This window comes from Macrotis lagotis, chromosome 2, assembly GCF_037893015.1.
Source record: "Macrotis lagotis isolate mMagLag1 chromosome 2, bilby.v1.9.chrom.fasta, whole genome shotgun sequence".
Taxonomy (NCBI): domain Eukaryota; kingdom Metazoa; phylum Chordata; class Mammalia; order Peramelemorphia; family Peramelidae; genus Macrotis; species Macrotis lagotis.
This window is the reverse complement of record NC_133659.1, coordinates 31430542-31449864: the sequence shown is the minus strand read 5'-3', so window position 1 is coordinate 31449864 and position 19323 is coordinate 31430542. Positions and strand designations below refer to the sequence as shown.

General features: G+C 46.4%; 1 protein-coding gene across 2 annotated transcripts in view; it reads right to left on the bottom strand.

The window, feature by feature from the left end:
• EFCAB14 (EF-hand calcium binding domain 14) overlaps positions 1 to 19323 on the bottom strand; it is a 31578-nt gene that overhangs the window by 10116 nt on the left and 2139 nt on the right. For both annotated transcript variants that reach the window (XM_074221511.1, XM_074221512.1), the window contains exons 3-6: positions 13208 to 13353; positions 5620 to 5718; positions 2823 to 2933; positions 521 to 616 (exon numbers count right to left, since the gene is read on the bottom strand). In XM_074221511.1, coding sequence (XP_074077612.1) covers positions 521 to 616; positions 2823 to 2933; positions 5620 to 5718; positions 13208 to 13353 — 452 coding nt within the window. The remainder of the gene's footprint in view (positions 1 to 520; positions 617 to 2822; positions 2934 to 5619; positions 5719 to 13207; positions 13354 to 19323) is intronic.

The window sequence follows — 19323 nt, the reverse complement described above, 5'->3', positions numbered from 1 at the left end:
TCTCTGGTACTGATTGCTATTTATTAGAATGGCTATTCTTGGCTTAAAAATCTATGGAATCTGAAGATGAGAAGGCATTGAAAGGCAGATGGACCTATCTTGCTGGATGGTTCTGAACCCAATGGCTTATTGTCTGATTTCTTTCCTTTTAGCCAGGGTCCAAGACTGTCTGACAGCTGGAAGGGCTTATTTAATTTTGGTTCAAACTGGAAGATATAATATCTGAATGGACAAGCCCTTCATTCCACCTGCTCCAACTTGTTCAAGTTAAGCACAATAAACCCCTTCCGTCTGTTGTGGTGCTTCTAGGGCACCTGGGGTGTCTGCCCCCAAGCAGAGAGAAAAGTGACAGAGGCCCCACAGGTCAGGGCTTGTATTACATCAATGCGGAGTGTTCGGGGGCTGATGCCTATGGGCAAAGGTCTGACATGATGACATTGAGGGAATCCAAATGGTACACTGGGTTCTCTCCAAGCTGGGTATATCATTCTGAAAGCACTGAGGAGGGCGCAACAAGTACCTGCTGGAAATTTTCTCCTGAGTTTTTCCCATCCAGCTCTGGGACCATGGAGGGTGATGGAGTAGCCTCACCGCTCTTCCTTGAGATGTGCTGGCTCTAATAAAAGAAACAGAAGAGATGAAGCCCTGCCAGAGGCCCAGATTGTTATGGCCTCTCATTTTCTGACACTGCAAAGGGATCAGCCCAACTCACATGCATGTGACAAGAGACCACACATAGGCCCCAGCCTCAGATATCTCTGCATCCCCAAAGGTGCCAATGTGCTCTCTTGTCACTTACCCTCCTGTATGGTGGCTTTGTACCAAGTGCCTGGGACATTGAAACACCAATCGCTGTGCTCCAGGAGCGTGTGGATACCCTTCACTCCCTGTGCTTTTGCTCATGTCAGCCTGGGTTCAGGGCCTGCTTCAGTGCCTAGCTCCTCACTCTGTAGTCACTCCCTGTATCTCCTGGTCCTCCATCTCCCTAACCACCTAACCACCCCTTTCCCCCACCTCCTCTGGGGCCTCACCCCAGGCTCTGTCCACACCTAGGCCTGAGTCAATGTTTGTTGTTCCTGAAGATGAATCCCTGTCCCCATTGGCTGTCTCTCCTGAAACCACCTGGAAAAGCCTGGTGTCCCCTGATGGCAAGTGGAGATTTTTACATGTATTCCACCTCTTCCCCCAGCCCCTCTGCAAGCACAGGCAGCTTGGGCAACCCCCTACACCCCTTCATTCTTCAGGGCTGGGCAAAACAAAGGATTTCACACACACACACACACACACACACACACACACACACACACCCCTTTCCTGGCTCTTGGTAGGGCAGATGGAAGACAGTGAATTATACCAAAATGCAACTAATAGTTAGTGAATTGGATTTTGAATTCTCAACTCTTTTAGGGTTTTTTTTTGCAAGGCAATGACTTGCCCAAGGCCACACAGCTAGTATTTATTAAGTGTCTGAGGCCAGATTTGAACTTGGGTACTCCTGACTCCAGGGCCAGTGTTCTATCCATTGTGTGACCTAGACGCCCTCTCTCTTTTTTTAAAAATTTTTTATTTTTAGATTTCTGCAAGGCAGTGGGGCTAAGTGGCTTGCCCAAGGCCACACATCTAGGTAATTATTAAGTGTCTAAGGCCAGATTTGAACTTGGGTACTCCTGACTCCAGGGCCAGTGCTCTATCCACTGCGCCATCTAGCTGCCCCCTCTCTAACTCTTTTAAACATCCATTTTGCCCCAGCTTTGATAACGAGAAGAAAGATCTGAGGGAAGGGCCTCCCAGAAGGACAGAGACTGGCCTGAGGGCATGGAGGTGGATCCCTCTCCAGATATAGTGTCCTTTAGGGAAACAAAAGAACCAGTCACTGATTCTCTGCAAGGGAAGAACTGGGGGCACCATCAGGTCGAGTCCCTTTCTGATACTTCCCTTCATGCCCAGGGCCCCACTGGACCTACTCAAAGGGAGAGAGAAGTTGAGGCCAGGCCTGGCTAACCCTCCCTTTGGATGTGCGGGGAAGCCATGCTGCAGTGACCAGAGCACAAGAGGCAGGAGAGGAGTGCACAAGTGCTAGGAGATGGGGAATTGACCCTTTGTCTCCTACAGAAGGAGGGATTGGACAGTGAAGAGGGGAGAGTGCCAGGCTTGGAGGCAGGAGGGCCTGAGCACCTAGACAGACTCAGACATTTACTCTAGCAAGTCTGTCTCGATTTCCTCAACTGTCATGACAGTACCGGCCTCCCAAGAGTGTTGTAAGGATAAAAAGGAGCTCATATTTGCACACAGGAGATGCTAAAGAAGAGCAAGTCCCCTTCCTCTGACATTCTCTATTTGTCTTTTCACACCCACACCCTCATCCCTGCCCTGCTTTTCCTGTGGTTTTATGACTAACTTTCTGTTCCTGGGCCAAGCTCTGATCCTCAGTTTCAGCACCTACAAAATGGGCACGATGACCCTCTTCAATACTTCCTGTAAGGATAGCTCTTTATATCTCAGTCCCAGTCTGAGTTCTCAATGTCCTAGGGACCTGCACTCCTCTATGCACTCCCCCCCCCCCCCACCGCCCCCACAGCTGGACCCTGGGACAGCTCCCCTGCAGCACCATCCAGACAGTTGATGGACAGTGGGAGCCTGAGCTGGCTGGGGCTGCCTTTCCCTCTTCTCCCATCCTCAGGCTTCTGCTCTACCAGATTTTAACCACTGATGATTCACAAACATCTAGCGTGCTTTGCTTTTGAAGGAATGTGGCCCTTACAAGGCTCCTATTTTGGCTGAGAATGGGGTCTGGACTCTAGGCCGGGGCAGGATTCCCTTACCATGTCACTCTGGAAGGTCTCGATAATTTTCTTGTGCTCATCAACTGTTTTCTGCACAGCCTCCACAGTCAGACGGACGCTATTTAAGGTGCTCCCAATAGAGGCCACACTCTGAAGAGAAAGGCACAGTGAGTATGGTCACAAATACCTCAAATGTATTACTTTGGGAAGTTATTCTAGGAATGAGGGGCTTTGGCTTGAAGACTCTAAATCTTTGACCCCAGCTTATTAATTTGGAATCAATCATGCATGGCTATGGGAAGCCAGATGGACAGAACTCAGATGGATACTGTCTGTCCTCTCTGGAGAAGGGTCGTCCTCAGGGAAGAAGCTGCATATGGTGATGGTCACTGCCTTGCACTCAAGAGAGGAAGGCCCAGGCAAGTCATGCTGTGTCAGCCCTGGCTGGGGGTGGGGACAGGCCTCGCGCCCACCAGTACAAGAAGCTTGTGTCAAGGGGTCAAGGAAGGTGTCAACTTGGCAGGGGCAGGAGTCATGAAGGCCCTGAGTTCAAATCCAGCCCCAGACACTTTCAGCTGAGTGATTCTGGGAAGTCAATTGACCTCAGTTGCCTCATTTTTACCACATCTGTAAATTGGGAAGCCTAAGTATCATTTCCCTCAGAGGGCTGTTGGGAGAATAAAGGCAGATAATGTCGGTAAAGTGATCTGCACACCTCCATGTACTATATAAATGTTGGCTATCATAATGATGATGAGGTTATGTTACAGCTGAAAATTTTAACAAGGGTTAGGGACTGACAGCCTGTGGCTGATTGTGTTGTTGGTGTTGCTCAGTTGTCCAAATCTTTGTGATCCCATTTGGAGTTTTCTTGGCAGAGGTCCTGGAATAGTTTGCTATTTCCTTCTCATTTTACAGAGGAGGAAACTGAGGTAATCAAGGTGAAATGACTTGCTAGGGTCACACAGCTAATGCCCGGGGCCAGATTGGAACTCAGGGAGATGAATCTTCCTGACTTCAAGCTCGGTGCTCTTTGGTATCCTCTCACTGAGGTGGATTGGGCCAAAGATAAAGGTCTGTGGGGCACCTCCTCCATGATCAGCCTACAATAAGGCCCAGAGTTCAACCAGTTTGGCCAGGGAAGTGCCTCTCTCCATGGTACTAAGGTCCAGTGGCTCCAGATGCACAGCATCTCCAGGATATTCTCTGAGCTGCTGGGGGTTGGGGGAGGTTCCCTGGTGCCTGGTGGGGAGGGCAGCAGAGGGGCTGAACTGGATTTGACTTCCTCTATGGATACCCCCTTTCTATTCATCTCATTCACACTATTTATGAAGTGTCTGCTGTATAACAGGTACTCTGCCAAGCACGAGTATACAAAGAAAGGTGAAAAACAGGGTCCAGGATCAGGGGAGATAGCATCAAAGCTGCAGCTCAGAGAGCACTTGGTCTGGCGCTGCTTCTGAGAAGCTAGCTTCAGGAAACACTCTCAACTCCACCTCCCTTCAGTCCAAGTTTGCGGAACCTTTGGTGAGTGAGGCCACTTTGAGGCTGCTCTCAGAGGTGCAGGGCCCAGTCCAATCTGGATGTGCCATGAGTGGTGGCCCCCAGAAATCTGTGCCAAATGATCTAAGGCATCTTGCTTTTCACCATTTTTCTCTATTCAGGCACTTCTGTCTGAATGTAAATATCTATTAGGTTAAAGATCAAAGAGGCACAAGGGCCTTGCAGGAAGCTCTGATCTTTGTTCTGGTAGGTGTAGCAAGCCACCTTCCTGCTTTTTTCTTCACCATTTCTGGTTCTCACCATTAGGGGACTCAGGCCAATGTTCGGCTAGTTATTAGATGCTATCCAATTCACTACTTTCCCTTATAGCTCCTTCACCATTACCCCAACTGTCCATTCTGAATTTCTGTCAAGTTGCTCATAAACTGACTGGCAGCTTTGCTTCCTCTGTGTCTGGAAGAGATGAATACTGAATTTTGAGTCGGGGGCTGGGTTTCAAATCTAGGTTCTACCTACTCACTCCCTAGGTAACCATGGCCTCAATTTCCCCAACTGTAAAATGAAGCAGCTGGACTAGCTAGCTTCATGTCTCCCTCCTTCCCCTCCTAGACCAGCAGGTTCACCTGCTTTTACATCTGACTTGGCTGCCACTTTCTTGAGAAGCTTTCTGTGTCCCCTCAGTTCTCCCTGTCTCCTATACACAGATACAGAGGTCAGATCTCATTGGAGCAAAGAACAAATCTTGTACTCAAAGTTTTAATTATATGTAAAACACAGCACCTGGCTGAAGTCTGATGAAAAGATGCTGTGTGACCAGAGCCCTGAGGGCCTGAGCTGCCTCCTGACTCTAGCCTGGCTCCCATTACCTTATAGACGGTGAACTCCATGAAGGCTACGACCATGCCTTAGGATGGCACTCTGCCCCCAGTGGGTACAAAAGTGTCTGCAGAACCAAGTTGCTGGGGTCAAGGAGCACATGGAACCTTGGCCAAATTCTAGATATGGGCATGGGGTCAGCTGAGTGTCAAAGGAAATTAGGATACCACCATTTCTGTGAGATCAAGGAATGGAAGGAGTCCTCTCTGATGTACAGCTAGGTGTCTTTCAAACAGATGTCCCTACTAACTCCTCAGGAAAGATTCCAGGGACCAAAAGCTCATTCCTACCCCACTGCAGGGGTGGCCCTAGGATGATGGAAACTCAGCAAACCAAAGGGGGAGGAGGCTCCCAAGGCTTAAGCCAGTGATACAAGTCTTCCAAGGACTCTACTCAGTCAAGTTGCATTTCAAAGAACATGGAGAGATCATGGCCTTACCGAGGGAAATGCCCTTACCTTCTGAAGGCCCTCAACTGTGGAAGGCAGGCTAATCAAATCCGAAGCTGATTTGATGTTGGTTTTGAGGTGGTTCACTGTGGAAGTCAACAAAGCAATCTGAAAAAAAAGATGAAGAGAATATTTTGGAAAACAGGATCTTTTTTTCAAGAATTCCAGGCCTTAGGCACCACCGCCTGTGTCTGCCCAGGTTCAACACCCTACCTGACCTTGCTCAAGGCTGTGGGCCTGTCACTGCCCCAATGGTCCTAGAGCAGAAAGATGAAGCAGGCCTCCACACTCAGGCTATTTACTGATCTGGGTGGTCAAAGAGGCCATTACGCCATGTAGGAGGAACCTGGAAATTGGAGGTAATGGGAGTTTGGGGGCACTTAACCTACCCACAGCATCTCATGGCTCAAGCAATTGTGGACTCAGTGCTCACAACACAAGCAGCTCATTAAAAGAGCTGAATTCAAAATAAAAAGTAGCTTCTCCTGTTCTCTTTGGGAAGTGTCCTTCTCATCCCTTAACAGACCCTATTTGGAGGATGGGGTTCAGTTCCTGGCCCTCCATTTCAAAAACAGAGAAACACTAGGAGTGTAAAGAAGTGATACCTGAACAGAAAAAGGCCTGAACACTTAATGAATAAAGGTATCCTCGTGGAATGAAGGATATTTAGGGTAGAGAAGACTGGTTAGAGATGAGGAGAAGAAACAAGCCTACATGAAGATTGTTTTCTGGTGTCTGAAGGACTGTTAAGGGGAAGAAGGGAATAATCTGGCCCTGAATGGCCTCAATTGACTGAACTATGAGGAAAGTTGAGAGGTTCCACATATCTCTCACCTCCTCTCCCACTGACATGGCCAGCAGCCAATTAAGGTCTTGGTCCCCTTTGCCCAAGACAATATTCTAAATCTCCTGGTTGGTCTATGTCACTCCCCTACTCAATGAACTGCAGTGGCTCCCATTAGTGCTAAGATCAACTACAAATGACTGGGTTTACCTCTGCCCCTGGAACAGGACTCTGGGGCTCTGAACACATTCAGATCCTGATCGCAGTCTAGGCCTCTCCACAGAACAGCAGGGGCCCCCCTCCACCTCAGCCCCGTGGCAGAGGGGGGCACATACGGTCGGTCATTCACAGACCAGGAGGGAGGACAGAGCCTCACATACTGAGACCCTTGTGGGACTGTCCCAAAAGCTTAGGAAGCACCCCAAAACCAGGCTCAGGTCGGGAAAATGAGCAAGCAGAGAAAAAAGAGGAACACCATTGAAAAATATTTTGCAAATGAGCTCAAGAAGGATCAAAATACTCAGTCTGAAGATGAGGAAGCACAAGCTCCTGCATCTAAAGACTCCAAGAAAAACAGAAATTGGGCTCAGGCTATGACAAAGCTCAAAAGACTTTGAAAATCAAATGAGGGAGTTAGAAGAAAAACTGGAAAAACATGAAAATGAAGTCAGCAGCCTAGTCAAGGAAATCCAAAAAAAAAAAATGCTGAAGAAAATAGTATGCTAAAAACCAGCTTAGGTCAAATGGATAAAACAGTTCAAAAAGTTATGGAGGAGAAGAATGCATTAAAAAGCAAAATTGGCCAGATGGAAAAAGAGATAAGAAAACTCTGAGGAGAACAAATCCTTCAGACAAAGAACAGAATTCAGGGAGATTGATGAATTTACTAGAAATGAGGAATCAATACTTCAAAACCAAAAAAATGAAAAATTAGAAGAAAATGTGAAATATCTCACTGAAAAAACAACTGATATGGAAAACAGACTTAGTAAAGATAATTTAAAAATTATTGTAATACCTGAAAGTCATGATCAGGAAAAGAGCCTTGACATCACTTTCAAAGAATTACTACAGGAAAATTGCCCTGATATTCTAGAAGCAGAGGGCAAAATAGAAATGGAGAGAATCCACCGATCCCCCAGAGAAAGAGATCCCAAAAAAACAACCCCTAGGAATATTATAGACAGGTTCCAGAACTCCCAAGTCAAAGAGAAAATATTACAAGCAGCCAGAAGGACACAGTTCAAATATCATGGAGCTGCAGTCAGGATCACACAGGACTTAGCAGCAACTACATTGGAAGCTCGTAGGGCTTGGAATATAATATACTGGAAGGCAAAAGAGCTTAGAATGCAGCCAAGAATCAACTACCCAGCAAGGCTGAATGTCCTCTTCCAGGGAAAAAGATGGACTTTCAATGAACCAGGGGAATTTCAAATGTTCCTGTTGGAATGGCCAGAGCTGAACAGAAGGTTTGATCATCAGATACAGGACTCAGGTGAAGCATAGAGATTGGAGGAGAAGGGGAAAATATGAGGGACTTAATGAGGATGAACTGCATGTATTCCTACATAGAAAAATGACATTGACAATACTCATATGAACCTTCTCAGTTAATAGAGCAGGTAGAGGGAGCTTTTATAGTTGAAGCACAGGAGAAAGCTGAATTTGAAGATAAAATATGGTGTAAAAATGGAGTCAATAGAAAAAAGGAAATGGAATGGGAGAAAGAAAAAGGAGAGGGGGAATAGGCCAAGACATTTCACATAATAAGATTTTTCTTTATTACAATGAGCTATTGCAATGATATGGAGGGGGTAAGGCAAGGGGGAATGAGGGAAACTTTGCTCTCATCAGAGGTGGCTAGGAGAGGAAACAGCATATATATTCAGTGGGGTATAGGCATCTGGAGTAAGAAGGAGAGAGGGGGGACAGGGGGAAGGGGGGGATGTGAGTCATGGAGGAGAGAATGGACCATGGGGGGAGACTGGTCAGTTATAACACATTTTCTTTTTTACTTCTTGCAAGGGGCTGGGATTGGATGGCCTGTCCTGGACCATGGGGCCAGGTGGATGCTAGGCCTAAGGGGTGGTAAGGGGGCTTAGGGCCTCTTGGCCCCAGGGCCCGGGATCTGTCTGCTGCACCACTCAGCTACCCTACAGCAGAGTCATAGTGAAAGGAGAGAGAAAATAGAGTACATGGTAGTGGAGAAATATGAAAGGAGGGAGTTGCAATCAGCAATGGCAACGGTGGAAAAATATAGAAGTAACTTTTGCCATGGACTTATCACAAAGAATATGATCCACCCCCGACAGAGTTGTTGGTGTTGGAACAAAGACTCAAGCACATTTTTTTTTTATTATTATTTTTGGAGGTGGGTTCAGGGCAAATGGGGCTGGGTAGCCTGCCTGGGGCCGCATAGTAGGGTGATTGATGGGTGTCTGAGGCTGGATTTGGACCCAGGTGCTCCTGGCTCAAGGGCCAATGCTCTGTCTGCCACCCAACCACCCCTACTATTATTACTATTTTATTTTATTTTGGGTCTTTTTTTTTCTTATTTGGTTTTTTTCAGGGCAGTGGGGTTTGGGTGGCTTGCATGTCACACGGCTGGGTGATTGTTGGGTGTACGGGGCCAGATGTGGGCTCGGGTGCTTGTGGCTCCTGGGCTGGTGCTCCATCCATTGTGCTACCTGGCCATACCTACAATTATTACTATTATTTTTTTTAATTAATTTTTTTCTCTCCCCTTTATCGCTCGAGCAAGTCTATATTTATGGGGGAGGGGGTATTTAATTTACTCTTAAACAAGAATATTTTATTAATGTAAAACATAATTTGTACAAAATGAGAATAAATATTAAATAAAAAAAAAAACTACTGGGTTTAACTTTTAAAGTCACTACAAGAGGGCTCCAACCTCCCTGCCTTGACTCATTATCCATTATTCTCCTTTACACTCTTTCTGGTTTGGCCACCTGGTGCCTTCCTGTTCCTTCCACACAATATTCTACCTGGAGGGCTCTTCCTCCTCACCTCCATGGAGTTAAGCACAAATGAGATTTTCTCCATGAAGCCCTTCTTAATTCCTCCCCGCAACTCTGCCCCCCAGCTGCTAGTGCTCTTCCCATATATAAATGTAAATAACATACATACGTATATGTATCATACTATACAACCTTCTAGGTGTGCCTGTTGTGCCCCCCCCCCCCAGAATATAAACTCCTCAAGGGCAGGGATTATCTTTTCCCTTAGTTTCCTCAGCACACCTGATCAAATAACTAGATTAGAGAAAATTCTTGAGATAGCGTGGTGGAGTTTAGTAAGCTGAAGATGGTTTCAGAAGACTTGGGTTCACAGATAGCTAGATGGCGCAGTGGATAGAGTACCAGCTCTGAAGTCAGGAGGACCTAAGTTCAAATCTAGCATCAGAAACTTAATAATGACCTAGCTGTCTGACCCTGGGCAAGTCACAACCCCATTGCCTTGCAAAAACCAAATAAATACATTAAAAAAAAAGACAACTTGGTTTCAAGTCCTACTTCTGCCACTTTTAATTGTACAACTCTGGAAAGGTCTCTGAGCCTTAACTTCCTCATCTGTAAAACGGGTCAGCTTTTCTCATTCCTGGTTTTCTTTGCCTTCTCAGCTTACTGAGCAGACTCTGCCGTTTCTTGAGATCTTTCTTCTGACAGGTTCCACCCAGTGAGGGCTTTGGTGTTCCACCTGCTGGAAGATCACCCTTGCTAGCACCCTGGCTATCCCCAGGTCTGGGAGGGGAAGGTGCTGCTGCCAGGATAGGCAGGTAGGGTCTGTTGGTTCTACACTGGTCAGATGCTCCCAGGGGCACTGTTTCTGCCAATCTGACCTGAGTCAAACTCTGGTGGATGCCATAGTTCCACCCCTTGCCTCTATTCTCTCCCACATGCTAGCATATGAACAATGCAAGTTACTGTACTGATAGCAACTCCCCTGAAAGACTGAGTGCCTACCAGTTGTGCGACCCTGTGCTGCTGTATCCTGAAGGCAGAGGAGGAAGAGAGATGGGCAATCCCTGGTCTCAGGACTTCTGGTCTGGAGGCTGCAGGGGTGGGGGGCTAATTCTACGCAAATGGAAGACCAGAGAAAGAACAGGTGTAGATTCTTCAATGATAATGAAACCCTGTTGAGGGCTAGAGGAAAAAAACTCCAACACCTAAATAAGGTAGGAAGACTTGAGTGAAATTTAGAAGAAGGAGCAGGTTGGGAGAAACTGAAGTGAAGCAAGAAAGTAAGAAGGAAATCTGGGTCAAGAAGAACCGCTGAGCAACATAAGGCCATGAAAAGGATGCCAACATGGGAGAAGAGAGCCTAGTCCTGGGTAACTGTTTCCTTGAGAGAGCCTATTCCCTGATGAACTACAAGGCCAGTGAATATATGGCAGCCCCCCCCCCCCCCAGGGCTGAAAAGGGCACCAGATCTCTGCTCAGGCACAGTGCCCTGAATTAATGCTTATAAAATGAGCCACCAGAGGCTGTGGCATCCTGTGAACCCTGGGCAGCTACCCCCATCTCCATCCACTGAAGTGCAGCTGGGTGCAGGCTTCCCACTCACTAGTTCCTAGTAACCTGTTGGCCTTTGGCTTGGCTCCCAGGACAGCAGATCCTCTGAGGGTTTGCCCCTGAGTAAATGGGAAGCTTGGAAGGAACTCCTAAAGTCACGAAATACAAATTGAATGCTGGTCACTGGGAGTGCATGGGACTCTCCAGGCAGGGGGCCATTCCAAAGGAGTGGGGAAGCAGCTGGGAATCCTCTGCCATGATGAGCCTGACACTCCATGAATGGAAGGGTCTAAAAAGTGGAACTCAGTGAAAAAATTTAAAGGAAGGATCCCAGAGTCTAAGCCCAGGCATGAGTGGGTCAAAGTTGCTTAAAATAAAATTGCTGCATACATTATGAGTAAAAATAACCACTGTGGGTGAGACCTAGCAAAGACATTACCAAGAAGCAGTTTTGCAAAGTCCTTCAGATCAGAAAGCCCAAAGGGACCTGAACATGAGGTGAGAAGAGGCCACAGATGAGATCAAACCTTGGGGCTGAGCTCAGGGTCACAGATGAACTGAGTATGGCTGAAAAGGCCCTAGACAGTCTGCAGTCCAGAGAGTCTGAATCTGAAAGTTTTCTCCTTATAATTCTATTTATTTTGTCTTGTTCATTAAAAACATGATTCAGGAGTTCATAGTTCACCAAGACACTAAGGGGAGACCATGGCAGAAAAAAAAGTGAAAATTCCTGGATTTGTTCCCAGTCCTTAAATTTACAGTTAAGGAAACTGAGGCCCAGCAAGGTTAAAATAACTGATCCAAAGTCCCATTGGCAAAAAAGTCTTTGTCTCTCTTTATCCTCAAGTCTTGAGTGCAAGGGGAGCAGAGGGGAAGGGATGGGGAAGGAAGGTCCTGCAGGCCCCAGAGCTGATCTAGGCCCCATCAGGCTCACTCCTCTCCCAGTTCTGGTTGGGCCTAGGATAAGAATCGAGGCTTCCTCTGCAGCACACTGACTTCAAGGGTGGTTCTATTTGAGGTCAAAGGGCTTGGGATTTTCCCTCTCCCCAGCTCAGAGTGGGCTTTTTTGGAACTGGCCAGGGGCTAAGCTGCTTCTAGATCTTGACCCTGGTTTGGTAAATAATGAGGCTAAGGAAACCAAACCTAAACCTGCTGAGAAGATCCTCCCTGAAGCTTCCCTCCTGATCAAGAGAAGGCAGCAGAAGGATGAGGGGGCTGACAGGGAGGGCTCTTCATTCCCAGCCTGGATCTGCCCTGGGGTCCAAATGGCAGAATCAGCTCAGGGGGCACCAAACAACCATAAGTTAAACAGAACTGGTTGCCCCCACCAGATGCTTCTTTTCTCACTCATTGAATTGTGAGCAAGCCAAGTCAGTTTCTTGAGTATCCAATGAGCTCTCCCATTCCCCAAACATGGGGATGATGCTCCAACCCCAGGAGCCAGAGGGACCCCAGCATCCCTAGCTCTAGTCCAGGCTGGGACCCTGAGGTTATTTGAGTAAAAGGCAGTTTTTGAAGTCCTTGAAATAGAATAAGTTATCATTGTTTAATAAAAGGTCTGACCCAAGTTTTCAATATCTGCAAGGTATCTATCATTTTAAGGATTTACTTTTGTTTGGTGATGAAATTGCACCAGGAAAGCATCTAAGACATTTGGATAGCAGACTCAGGTAAAATCCTAGACAATACATGAACATTGATCACAGAATACAAATCTCAGTAAATCTAGGAGGATGTGAGGAGTGTGCAGATGCCTATCCAGTTAAATTATTTTCTCCTGTGCGGGTCCACTTCAAGGTTGCATTTCAGGTACTGGCCCTCTGGGGCTGGGGTGCCTTGAGGCACTGACCTCCTCCCTCCAGACTTTTTTTTTTTTTAGGGTTTTTTTCCCCAAGGCAAATGGGGTTAAGTGGCTTGCCCAAGGTCACACAGCTAGGCAATTATTAAGTGTCTGAGACCGGATTTGAACCCAGGTACTCCTGACTCCAAGGCTGGTACTTTGTCTACTACGCCACCTAGCTGCCCCCCCCCCACACTTTCAAAGGACGCTCCTGTCTCTGTCCACAGACAAAAGTTATTAAGGCCAATACATTTCCACTTCAGGCTGATGGCTGAATTCTGCTAAATGACCAGATTAAGACAGATGACCAACCACATCACTTAACTTCACCTGCTTATTTACCCGAATCATCCAACAGGTGCTGTCTCTATTACCTAAGCCTTCTCTTAGCTATGGGTTGGGAGCTCTAGAGTAGTGGAACCAAACCCCTTCTACCTGTTTGGCCATTTCTGTGATGTTTATCCAGACTTTGCTCAAGCCCAGGTCTCCAGATTCAATCTTCTCCAGCTGCTTTTGTTTACGGAGGAGTTCTTCATTTAGTTTGGGGATCTCTTGGAATGAGCTTTTCTGATTAGATTCCACTAAAACCAAAAATAAGAAGGATCAGCAATAGTACCAGTAATCCGTGACCCAAATATGAGTGATCATCAGACTAAGGAGGGGAAGAGCTGGGGGGCACAAACATTATTCTCTGTGCTCATCAAACACAGGATGAACAACCCTATCCTTGGGGAGACAACAGAACATACAAGGAAGGGGAATAGTGGCAGTCTTTAGACTGGGGGTCCTCTGCTCTGTCACCTCCTCCCACACACTCCCTTCTCTGCGTGCCAATTTTCTGAAGTTTAAATGGGGATAATCTTTGCCTTGCCTGCCTCATTGGACCTCAAGGACCTGATCCAATGAGATAACATTTGTAGAAGGACTTTGAATGCCCCAAAGTACAATACAAATGTTAGCTGGAAGCAGTTCAAATCTCCAGGTCTTCAAACATGAAATATTAACAATAGGCATTTTATATCACTGTCCTCAGATCCAGGTCAAAGGTAGGGAGAGTTATTCCTTTACCACATGACTTAGCTAAACCTTTCCAATCTTTTCCTTTCTAAGATCTTAAGCTTCCACTATAACAGGTTGCTCACCAGTCATACTGGCCCATAAGCAGGGAAGGGACTAAGAAACTACATGCTGAGAACTCTGATCAGCTCAAAGAAGATTTGGGCTTGGCTGGAAGGGTTTATCTTGAACATTAGGTTATCAAGAGACAAGGAGAGCAGTTGTAGGGTCCTGGCCTTTAGATCAAAGGTCCTCTTCATTTATAGAGGATTTGGGATCCCAATCATCTAGACAATGAAGACAGGCTATGAGCTGCAGTTATACTGCATTGATAACATTGATTAAGGCACCTTGTAAAAAAGAAGGGGGGAATGATCCTGCATAAATAACTAGCCTAGAACTCAAAATGAAAGGAGCAAGGAAGAAAAGGAAGGAGAGAAGAGGAGAGGGAAAAGCAGAGGAAGGGGGGGGGAAGAAAGTAAGAAGGGAGGGAAGAGGGAGATGAGATTAAGGGAGGGAGAGAAGGGAAGAGAGATAGAGATAGACAAAGACACACTGGCTTTGGTTGATGCTTTTGGTTCTCTTTTAAAATACTTTCAAGATTCACTGGACCAGCACCAGTGAGCTCTTAGGTAGTTTCTACAACTACCGAAGACAAATGAAACAAACACATGCACCCCCTTCTCTCCAATATGTCAACGTTGCTTGCATGACTATTATTATTGCTTGTTAGTTCTTAGCAAACAAACTGCCATAAAGAGTCGATCATTAATATCCTTTAAGGAAACACCTCCCCAAATGTTCATAGAGAGTTGGAACAAACTGTTAGGTAGTATGACAAATGAAAAACCTGAGAGTTTCTGGGAAATTAATAACCAATTTATTCATGAGGCTAGTTAATAATCAATAAATTGGTAGTCAGAGGTTTCTCTAAATTACCAGAGACCCCAATGGAGATACCAAAGGTCTTAAATATTTCTTTTGATAGGAAAAGTCAACCCTAACAGGTGAACTTCAGTTCTTCCTGATAAGAACTTGGGCCTTGATCAAGAAACACCATGGCCTCCAGTACTCTGGACAGGGGAATCCATCTCCATCCAGGACATTGAGAGATTTTCTTCTTCACGAAGCCTAAACTCCAATGGAGGAATGCAAGGACATTGATTTATTTACCGAGATTAGATTCTGCTTACACTTCAAACTGAAGTAGTCTTTCCTAGATGGGTGGGGCACTGCCTAACATTGAGGAGCAAGCATTCCAAGGATTAGGGCAATCTTCTCTATTAGTAATGCCCTTCAGAGACTTGACTGACTGACCTACAGGGGTTGGTCCCTGAATGAGGAAATAAAGTCTGGATCCTAATTAATAATGGGTTACTAATATAATAGAAAAGAGTTTCTCTCAGTAAAGAAAGGAATTGAAAGTATTCAGTGAAGTTAAGTAAAGTGCTATAAAAACAAAGGTAAGGAATTTGGGGAAGGGTGGGTGTGATGATGTTTGTCCTTGATTCTTGAGTGTGTGTGTGGGTGCTGTGCTAAGACCCCAGTCTCACTTTTAAGGTTATACAGTTAATAAGAGTCGAGTGTTTTGAGGCCAGATAAGAACTCAGGTCTTCCCGACTCAGACTGGGGGCTCTATCCACTGTACCACCTCATTGCCCAACTTTTCACCACCAGCATCCTTGAATAAGCCACACCAGGTTGGCTCCATAGCACGGCTAGTTCGGTGTAGCAGAAAAGGACTGGGCTGGTAGCCCAGAGTGGGAACCTAGTCTAGCTGGGGCATAAAGCAGCTGTTTTTTTTAGGGAAGTTACCTATTACTCCCCAGTTTTGGATCTTCATTTGTTAAAACACAGGTCCTGAACATTATTATGAGTACTAGGGTCCCTTCCACCTTGGAGAAGCAGATTGCTCACATCAGTCACCTTAAACCAGTGCAATGTGCCTCTTGCTCTTTTTGTTCACCAGTCCTCTTGGGCAGGCTTCATGTTAGATACAGGTAAGTAAAAATCAATGGATAAATCAAACACTGATGAGTGTCAAGCACTGGGCTGTGTTGGGGACACAAAGACAAAAGAAAGCTGTTCTCTGCCCTTCAGGAGCTCACCTTCTCTAGAGAGGCCCCCATTCACAGGCATCTGTGCACATTCAATCTATAGCAGGATCAGCATAGGTTCATGGTGTGTGTTTCAGTTACAGATTAAAAAAAAAAAACTAGCTCAAGGGGCAGCTAGGTGGCACAGTGGACAGAGTATCAGCCCTGGAGTCAGGAGGACCTGAATTCAGATGTGACCTCAGACACTTCATAACTGCCTCGCTGTGTGAGCTCGGGCAAGTCACTTAACCCCATTGTCTCAAATAAAAAAAACCAAACAACTAGCTCAAACACTCTTTCCTTAATCTTGTGGCCCTAAAGTGGTTTGAATCATAGTCCAAAAAAAATCCCAATGATTTCAACACAAGTGATCTTCCTCTTGGGAGTTTAAGTCATTTTATAAACTTGGTCAGACAAGCTTCCTTCTCCATTAATCCAGTTTAATCTGGACAACCTGCCTGTCTTCCTTGTTCCTGACATGGGCTCAGAGGGTTCTTGTGACTTGCCCAAGGTAACAAAGGAGTCAGCATCCAAGGTGAGATCTAAGTCCAAGGTTCTTTCCATTGTCTAATGCTGCCCACTCTGAGGCAGTTTATCTTCCAGCAGGCAGAAAGAGAACTGACTCGTTTGGTGAGTGTGTACCTGCTGATCCTGACCCTGAATTGGTGCGTAGGTTTTCAATGGGCTGATGACATTCTCCTTTGGGGTCATGACAAAGTTAAGCTCCAAATAACAGAATCTGAGAACTGAAAGGGATGTCAGTGACCCTCTCTTCCAAGTCACAGACCAACAACACACTCAGTAGAAAGTACTGCCAGCCTCCGCTGAGGGGAGGTCCTCACTGGACTCTCCAGGCAGATTCTTCCATTGGCTGTTCCTGGTAGGATGTCCTTTCTGCCATCCAGCCTGCCGGGTTCCTGCCCCTCCTCTCCTGGGCCTACTCTCGCAGGACAGCAGAAGAGTGTATAGGACAGTTCTTCAGATACTCCAGAGTTATCACGCTACTTGAGTCATCTCTTCTCCCAGTCAAATACCCGATCTTCCAACCAATCCTCATGTCATAGACTGAGGCTCCTTCCCCAATCTGTTTGTACACCTAGGGAAATGCTCCATCTAGTTGGGCATTCTTAAAAATGTAATCCCTTCATTGACAGGTGAATAGGACTGAGGATAGAAAGAAGTCCACTTCCTTCTTCCTGGAAGCTCTACCTACATTAATGTAGATCATGACAGCATTAGCTCTTTTGGCTACTGTAGTCTTCAGAAGGTTCATATCAAGCTTGCAATCCACTAAAATCCCCAGATCATTTCCAGAACAATCACTGTCTATTCATGCCTCTCTGGCCTTAACACTTGTGAGGTTGCTTTCAGGACTCAAGTGCATATCTTTACATGTATTTCCATGACATTTCATCTTATGGGATATGGGGAAGGTTCTAAGGTCTGTCCTGGGCATTTTGGATCCTGTCTCAGTCTTCCAGGGGGTTTGTTATCTGCCCCCTTGAATCATCGGCAAATCTAAGAAGGTCATCCCTGCCTTAGTCCCAGCTTTTGTCCCAACCAGTTCCCTGAAATACCCTAGAGAACTCCAGCCATATGTACAATGAATTGTTCCTTGAGTGTAGACACCAAACTAGTTTGAACTCATCTGCTCAATTATCAAATCACTATTTCTCCAGTCAGCCTAGTTTTGGGATGGATCCTGTTGAGAAGTGTGGCAGGCTGTAGATGGTGGGCAGGGCCCTTCAGCCTGGCCTCCTAAGGAAGTTAAACACCATGCAAGAGAATCCACCAGGAGGCCCCACATCGATTCCACTCTGACACTGCTCCCTGCCTCCTGTTCTCTCAGTGGGTGGGGAGGGCCCAGAGAGGGGGATCCTGGGAAAACATGAGGAATTCCTGCTGGCCTCCTGCCCAAGGAGGCTCCCCGTGTTTGACCTCTCTTCCCCCTCTATGACATCTGTAAACCGGGCCTGGCTCCTGGGCTGGCATCCAAAGGCACTGCCTCATTCCATCCTAATGAAGAGTCAGCAGTGAGCCCAACAGAGAGGTTGTCTTCTAGCTGAAGCAGCTCCACCCCAAGTTCCACTGCCTCTAAGAGACATTTCTCCATCAACTTGCCTCTACTGACTACTACTTATCTGGACACAATTGACATTATACTGGGAGCTCCCTGAGGGCAGGGCCAGTGGTGTTTCTGCCTTTCTGTGTGGCTTTAGCATTCAGCAGGGGCTCAATGCACTCTTACTGGTTTTTGAATGGTCTGTGGGCAGGGAGAGCCTTTGGCTTCTCAGAAAGTCCTCAAGGGGGGGCAGCTAGGTGGTACAGTGGATAGAGGCCTGGCCCTGGAATCAGGAGGACCTGAGTTCAAATCCGGTCTCAGACACTTAATAATTACCTAGCTGTGTGGCCTTGGACAAGCCACTTAACCCCATTTACCTTGCAAAAACCTAAAAAAAAAAAGTCCTCAAGGAGGACTTTCAGATCCTCTTAAGGCCCACAGCTAAATGTCACCTTTGAAGATGGTTTAAAAGCTAAAGCAAATGTTTCAAACAAAGATGGTTTAAGACCCTGGGGGGGGGGGGTAGAATGGTGACTGGAAGGTTACCTTTGCCTGACTGGTTTCGGTAAGCTCTGATCTCCCTCTCCCTTCTCCTCTGATTTAAATCAACAGTCACAGATTTGTTGCAGCATATGAGGCTCCCAGGAAGTAGGGAAAGAATTCCCTGGTGCTGTCAAGGAAGTTTCACCTATGTAGGCACCACAGACTCTGAAGTTTCCCAGTTTACTTCCATACCATCCCGGGTCACACAAGGTGTCTTTGGTGGTTATGGAGCACAAGCCAAATCAAGCTTTGCCCCCATCAAAGTCCTCCTTGATGCTTTCATGAGGTGCCCAGGATGCAGATGGCCATGCTGACAGAGGTGACTGGTCAGGCCCTATGACACTGATCGTATCTGGGCTCCGAGGCCTGAGAATGGCTCTGATCAACTATCTCACTCATCAATCTACTGAGGCACAAAAAAAGGGTAGAACTGGAAGGGATGTAAAACCCATCTCCTGTCCCATGCCATCATGGTCCCCTGAAGTTCCCCAAATCACAGTCTGCAGTGGGAGTTAGGAGTCACACCGGAATCACTTCCAGCTGGCCATTATATAGCACTTGGTAAAGTGTTTTGAACAGGGCCTAAAAAGGAAAAGTTCTCAAACAGAAAGCTTCATAAATGTATTCTATGAAGGGAGAATGGGTTGGACAGATGTATGGGGCTTCCAGGAGAACTGAGTCCCTTACCCCAGTAAGGTCTCAGAACCATGGTCAGCATTCTCTCCTCCCCTAGGGAAGGCTATTCTTAGGATAGACTGGGAACCTGGATGATTGTGTACAGCAAAAAAGACAAG